At 35.9% G+C, this 7,533-nt stretch overlaps 1 protein-coding gene across 2 annotated transcripts; it reads left to right on the plus strand.

The window, feature by feature from the left end:
* The first annotated feature begins 6 nt into the window (after positions 1 to 6).
* LOC107474397 (uncharacterized) lies at positions 7 to 7,197 on the plus strand. Of its 2 annotated transcripts, none has more exons than XM_016094020.3 (8): positions 7 to 407; positions 1,316 to 1,409; positions 1,495 to 1,545; positions 1,641 to 1,814; positions 4,304 to 4,483; positions 4,700 to 4,819; positions 5,951 to 6,084; positions 6,724 to 7,197. In XM_016094020.3, exons 1-8 carry the CDS (start codon positions 262 to 264, stop codon positions 6,797 to 6,799), a joined length of 975 nt encoding a protein of 324 aa, XP_015949506.1. In that variant the 5' UTR covers positions 7 to 261; the 3' UTR covers positions 6,800 to 7,197. The 2 variants fall into 2 exon arrangements, with proteins under 2 accessions (XP_015949506.1, XP_015949507.1); XM_016094021.3 differs by having other exon boundaries at positions 4,751 to 4,819.
* The last annotated feature ends 336 nt before the right edge of the window (positions 7,198 to 7,533 follow it).

Here is a 7,533-nt window from a genome sequence, read left to right on the forward strand (position 1 = left end):
TTCTTGCTACTATATATACACCAAAAAAGAACCAAGAGGAGGTGGCTGGAACTGGAAGGAACAAACATCTTAGTAAAACCCCATAGCGATGTTTGCAGTCTGGATTGCAATTTTGATTTTGAGTTAAAAGTAGGTGGGAAAAATAAGAGAAAAAAATTTGAAAAGGGAAAGGAGAAAAAGGAAGGAAAATCGCAAAGCATTGGGGGCAGCAGACAGTGCGTGAGTGAGTGAAAAAGGTTGAAAGGGTTCATCCATCCACTAATGGCGGAAAGAGAAGGCGGATCGAGTTCGGAGATGTCTCTGAAGGATCAGGGCAACGAGTTCTTCAAGTCAGGCAAGTACCTCAAAGCTGCCGCACTCTACACTCAAGCCATTAAGCAGGACCCTTCAAGCCCTACTCTTTATAGGTCCTCCCCTCCCTTCTCTTATTACTAGTCTCTACTTTTTGTTACTTAATTTCTCAAAATGATGCCTTTTTTATTTGTTTACTTTTTATTTCAATCGTTGGGATTTCAAATTCTGCCTTTGCATTGTGATGAAATATTCTGGTTTCCTCTGTGCCCTTGTTGTTTTTTGTTAGTTGTGTTTCTGAATGGGAGCCTTATAGTAACTGTTGAGATGTCTCTGCGTGAGCCCTTCAGGTCACGGGTTCAATCCAGTGGAAGCACCCAATGTAATTTTGGGCTGTATCCCGTATGTTACACCCTTTGGGTGTGGCTCTTCCCTGACCCTGTGTTAATGCAGATGCTTGTGCACAGGGCTTCCCCTTATGTTAGTTGTGTTTCTTCGATTGTTGTAAGTTATGAACTTTTGGTTGAAGTTATTCTGTTAGTTTGTGACCTGAGTTTCTGAATTCCACTTTTGGCAGCTGTTAGGCGAGACCTTTGTGTTGGTTAAGTCATTGCCCTGTGCATCTCAGTTGTGTGACTAGTGATGTTGACCCATTTTTGGTTGTTAGTATGTCAGAAATCCAGATAGTACATACAGAGACTCTTTTGGTTGTAAAGGTTGCAAGACTTTTTCTGTACATCCTGAAATGGGGACATAAAATATGGGTCTAGTCTCCAATATCCTTTTTCTTGCTTGACCTTCATTAGATGTTTGGATGTGCTTTAGCGGCGCAAACAACGAATTTTAGCTTCAGCTCATACCTATTGCTAGATTGCACATAGCTCGGGATAATTACTAATATATGCCATTCTATAAGTGTATATGACTATATGTAGAAGATACTGTTCTCTTCTTTCTTATTATTTTATGTCAAACTTAATGCATAAATATTGTGTCCGATGTGTTGTCTTACATTGTCTGCCAGTAATCGTGCTGCAGCATTGCTGCAATTGGATAAGCTCAACAAAGCTCTTGATGATGCTGAGATGACAATAAAATTAAAACCAGAATGGGAAAAGGTAAACTTTTAGCTAATCTTCTTAATGTTAAGAGTGTCTGACCCTTGTAAAATTGTAACAAGTTTGCGAGCTATGCTACATGCAGGGATATTTCAGGAAGGGGAGTATATTAGAAGCCATGAAGCGATATGATGATGTAAGCTTATGATTGCCTTTTCCCTTACCATTTCATAAACCAAACCATTTTTTTTTGGTTGTTACTAATGCTTTTGCTTCTTTACATATTTGTAGGCATTGGCTGCCTTTGAGATAGCTTTGCAGTATAACCCGCAAAGTCAAGAAGTAACAAAAAAGATAAAGAGGATAAACCAACTAGTAAGGGAAGGTAAGCGAGCTCAAGAAGTGGAGAACATGAGATCTAATGTCGACATGGCCAAACATTTACAAGCATTGAAACCTGAATTGGTTAGTATCCATGTAATCTTGTACTATTAGTATGAGTTTTCAATTGTCCTGTGGTTTGTTAGTGTGTCTATTACATTAATCAATTTATATGATTTAGAAAAGGTATGAGGGAAGGACAATGAAAAAGGAACATCTGTTTTGTTTTTAAGGTTGGGGTTTAGGGGGCAGGTGGGAAGAGGAGAGAAGATAATGAGACAAATGTCAAATGCACTGAAGAGGAAAAAACTGATCTTTTGGACCAGCTTCTATTGTTAATTCAAGCTTAAGAATATGAGTGTAGCTAAGTTTAACCCAGTCTGATAGCCAAACCAAGTAATCCAAGATTGCTAAAATCTGTAAACAGCCTGAAGATTGAAACACCATAATAACACTGAAAAGTATTAACAAAATTCCTTGAAACCACAAAATACCAAGCTTGCCTCACTAGGCATAGATGCCACCCCATCTTTCTATGTTGCATTATTTTTTAAATGCATCTTATTTAATGCGTCTACTAATCATAGTTTTTGATGGCTGATGGCTACTCATGGTGGAAGCGTAAAATACCGGCATGAGGTTATAGCTGATACTATTTTGGCAAATGTCGGATACATTAAAAAGATATATAAACTGTATGCAAATAAATACTAAAATAATCTAGAAAATATAAATAAAACTACTAGAAGATAAAAATAATATCTAAACCACTAACTACTAATACTTTATTATCATAATGTAAAACTATTTATCCATGTTATAATAATCAATATTAAAGATTAAAACTAATATCAAATTGACAAAATATTAATATAGCTAAGCTGCAGCAGAAGTAATTTGAGTGTTTAGAACAGAAAAAATGATAGAGGGCTTAGAATAGAGAAAAGGGTTTAGAATGGATAAACAAAATCTTGAGGGTCAAAATATAAAGAGAAAAAGGAAGCACCATAGAGAAGCAGATTCAGGAACAACGTTCGACATTGTTGTGTTCCTCTGCAGGCCATGGTGCCATCATTGTCAATGTTCTGTGACTCTGTCACGTTCTATTGCTTTGTCATCGTGGACTTCCTCTGCAGAACGGTGACAATGCTGTTGGTGGTGATGCTGTCAGCATCCCAATTCTTTGTCTTAGTCAAGCAATGGAGGAGGAGGGGAGTGAACAACAGAGAGTAGAGAGGAGTTTGTCTTACAAATGTTAGGCTTAGGGGTATTAAAATGACCAAAAGACCCTCTAATTTAAAAGAAATTCCAATAAGACATGCCATCTCCACCATATCTGTATTGGACCACAACGGCGCCACCGCCGATCTGGCCATCATTTGTCCAATGCCATTTCCACAACACCACACACTTAAGATGGCGGTTAGCCTAAACACCGCCATGGTGCTGCCATGGTCACAATTTAAAAACACTGCTACTTATCCAACATAACATTCTTACCCTGCAAGAATTTCACCTTTTGGCTTTTTAGTGTCAGAAATTGAATCCCACGCAACATCGTAGATCTGCTTTAAAATTTTTCCTTGACATTGAACGGTATTTTCTATAACAAACAAACCCAAAGTACTCCTCCATTTCAAAGGCCAACCTTGAATTCTCTATGTTATGTCCTCATCATTTTGTAGATAGACTCAAGATAGTTAAGCTGTTTGATTTGTGTTTGTTACGGTCTTCAAATTTTCATCTCTAAGATAGAATTAGTGCACCATTTGCTAAACTTGTATATTGTATACTCCATTTTACTTCTCTTTTAACAAAAAGTAGGTGCTTCAAATATTTTTCTACAGCACTAATTTCCAATTTAATTTCTCTCTTGCTTTTCTAAGAATGAGCATATCATGATATCATATACAACAGGTATGCACCTTGGCGCTCATTCCTGGATACGTTCAATATGCACATCTAAGTTCAACCTAAAAGATAGAGACTAGATGTTGACCGTTGGTGCAACCCAATCTCTATGTTTCTCTTAGACAATCCAATACATCAGTGTTCCACTGCTTATCCATCCTCCTCACTAAATTCCAGAAACTATAGGGTATAACTTTAGGTCCCTTTCCCTAGCGTTTAGCCATTGAGAGTCTTTGTCCTTCATTGAGACCTATCTAAAGTAACTCTTCCACCTGTCCATATTATCTTCTTCCATGGCTAAAACTTCACTTTCTTCATCCTTTTTATGCTCTAGTTTTATGTGTAGACATAGCTATTAATTCCACTTGAAAGTTTTAGAGCTTGTGTGGAAAGCTAAGAAACAGAATTCATTCAAGAATTGAATTCTTTTCCATGTTTTGGAACAAACAAAAGTTAATAATTTCAATTCCAATGAGAATTCTAATTCTCACATTTACTCTATTGATCGGTAGTTTTTCTTCTCTCTTCTGAGATGTTCTGTATTGTTTGCTTTAATATTGATTCCATTATATTGATATTTATAACGTGGTTAAATTTATTTCCCATACACATCTGCATAATTTTAAATTCCCCAAATGAGAATTGAGATATTTCCCATGCAGTCTGGAAAATATGGATCTGAAGAGTGCTGGAAGGACATGTTTACATTCCTTGTTGAGACCATGGAAACTGCTGTAAAATCATGGCATGAGACCTCTAAACTGGATGCTAGAGTTTACTTTCTTCTTGATAAGGAAAAGACACAGACGGATAAATATGCCCCAATTGTGAATATTGACAAGGTTATATCTTTATGAATCTTATTGAGTTTCTATTTTGGATTGACTTGGTTTTGTGGTGGTTCGCTTTCATTTATTGGTTGTATTCTTTCATAGACTATAGGCTTAATGTGATGCATACACTTTTTATTGGCAAGTGATCATTAAAAGGAAATTAATAAACTTCTCAGTATGATATTCAGGATTTTAATCTCACTCTTGTCTTACGTGACTTGCCAGGCATTTGAATCACCACATACTCATGGCAATTGCTTTTTGTATCTTAGACAGTATGCTGAGGAGTCTTTCTCCAAAGCAGCCTGCTTAGTGACTCCTAAAAGCATCATTGCTTATCCACAGGTAAATTTTGATTTAGTAAGGCGCTAAATGTGGTGGGGATGAATTATCTTTGGCAGAAAAAGTAACACGCTAATAAATTGTTGTTAATTGGAAAATTTTATTGGAATCAAATATCCTACTTTTTAGGGAGATCACATTTGAGATAGAAATGGTATCTCAGGGAAATAATTTATTTGGGCATGTGGCCAACTTTAAACTGCTCGTGTTGGTTGAGACAAAAAGTATTTTGGTTGTGGACTAAGTTTATGCTTGCCTTTCCTTCCTCATCTTTCTTCTCATTTGATTCTTCCAATCTAAGTGCTTAAATTGCTGAGTGTGCAATTAATGCAACTACAGAGTGGATATCCTTTCGTTCTTAGTGGGGCCAGTTACATAGACTAAACTATGCCATCATGTTCTGTTAAAAATTAAGTTTTCGGAAAGGATATTTACATCAAAATTTTCTTTTAAAATGCTTTTGCTAGTTTTCCTTAGTATACAGGTGCCTCTTTATTGGATGTGTTTGCGCTGGACCTTAGTCATGTTCATATTCCTAGCATGCTATGAATAATTTTTCAATTCAATGAATGAAAACACAACACCAGATAGTCGTAACATTTTGGCAAGTGTTATTGGTGATTGATTGCAAAGAGATAGCAAGCAGACTTCATTCTTCGATTTAGTCATACAACGAGAGGAGCCAACCAAATAGGCCCTCTTAGCTTGTTTTCATGTTTGTTTTATTTAGTTGGAAGTGCGTCCAAGAGATATAAAAAATCTGGTCATTAGAGAATGTAATCAACTTGTTTCAACTTAATGAATGTTTCCCTTAAATGTCATTAAAATAAACGGAAAAGGAAAAACAGAAAAGAAAACGCTTGTGGTCTTTCAAGTTCAAGGTCCGGATAAAATCCCGGACTATGCGGACCTTTTACTAGTGGCCTGGGGTGCATTCATGTCACTGCCATCTTAGTATATTATTTTGAGCATTTAGGGAATTCATGTGGCCAATATTCCTCTTCAAATCATCTCAAACTGAGTTCAATTTGTTTGATTAATTTTTGTGATTATGATTGATTTCTTTTCAATTAGAATAATGGGGTCTGAATATGGTCAATCCGCTAATGACATTATGTGTCACTATGTGAGCAGGTCTGGAAAGGCCAAGGATCAAGGAAGTGGAAACATGCGCAAAATGATGGCTTCTTTGTTCAATTTGAGACACCTTCTCTACGAAAGCTCTGGTTTATTCCAAGTTCCAATGAAAAGGGACAGACGTTGTGCAGGTTTCTCTTCCTCCACTCTCTTACATGCAAATGATGGAATGTATTTTAACCTTCATTCACTATATGCATTCAATTTTCTGGAGCATTTGCTAATTAGCTATTAAAATATTTATGTACCAAAGAAAACGAAATTTGAAATTTTTTACCCCTTCTGGAGATTTTCCCCCTTCTAGTCCATTTACTTTCTTACATCTCCAAAGGAAGTATAAATTTTGTTAACCTTTCAATGTGCATGAAGTAGAGAAGTATCAATTAACTTTTCAAATCTTGTAGAAGGAAGATCATCCAATGTACCTATTTTTTGAATGGTAACTGTATTGGTAAAAAATGTTGAATAATTGTGGAACCTTCTCATTGAGAATCTTCCAAGTGATTCCTGATAAATAACATAAATTGGTTTCGCTTTCATCATAGCGTTATGCTTAAAGATTTATTACCTAAATTTTGTCTATTGCCTTTTCGAAGAATCCAAACACGTACTTGATCAGGGAACTTGCTAGGCTGGTTCTATTCATCTAATTTCTTCTTAGAATTATTAGTATGGGAACTTTGCAGTGCGCCCTGAAAGTTTGCTTTTGGTTATATAATATAACCTTTTAAATTGAAAAATCTAATTTGTGTTAGCTATTTATTTCTCAGGGATCCGGATGGTTTGGACATAGGTGCTCATGAAATTCTTCCGCGGTTATTCAAGGAAAATCTTCCCAGCTCTTAAAACTAGTGTTTTGGCTTATATTTCCTTGGATATAAATGATAGGCTCATAGGAAAGTTTTCGTATCCAACAAAATATGGAGGACTAGGTTTATTGGCCATGTTTTGTTTTCTTGTAATGTGACAAATGCATCTCTTTCGATTTTGATTTATTTTTAATTTATTTTATCCAAACCTTCAAAAGGGTTGCGTACTTGCGTTAGTTCTGTGCAAGTTATTAATTGCATGATTGATATTCATCTATATTGGTGTTCTCTGGACTTTGGCCTTTTAGTTTGTTTCATTCTAGATAGGACACGTCTGTGGTTGAGTCTAGAAAACTGCTTATTATGAAAGTTTGATGTGTATCTTTGTCGTTGAGATATGAATATGGTAGTTGGCTGTTAGCCTGTTACAGCAAAGTTGATTTAATTGCTTTCTTTTGACTATTTATATTGAACAACATCGTACTTATTTGGTGATCAGGGACTACTGAGTCTAACCAATTTCACATGCACCTTGTGTCATTACCTAGCCTATCTTACAAGAACAACCTGATACTTAATTACCCACCTGCAATCATGGTTAGGGGCTGCATTGTCTTTTTCTTTGTCAGGAATTGCAACGTCTTTTGTGCGAATGGATATGGATTGGATTAGAGGTTCACTTCAAATATTAATTCGTTCAAATTGAATTAGATAGTGAATGCAGTTTTTTTTTTATTTTTATTTTTTGAGTAGAGTCAGTTTACTATTTAG

The sequence above is a fragment of the Arachis duranensis genome, chromosome 2 (assembly GCF_000817695.3).
Source record: "Arachis duranensis cultivar V14167 chromosome 2, aradu.V14167.gnm2.J7QH, whole genome shotgun sequence".
Lineage (NCBI taxonomy): Eukaryota > Viridiplantae > Streptophyta > Magnoliopsida > Fabales > Fabaceae > Arachis > Arachis duranensis.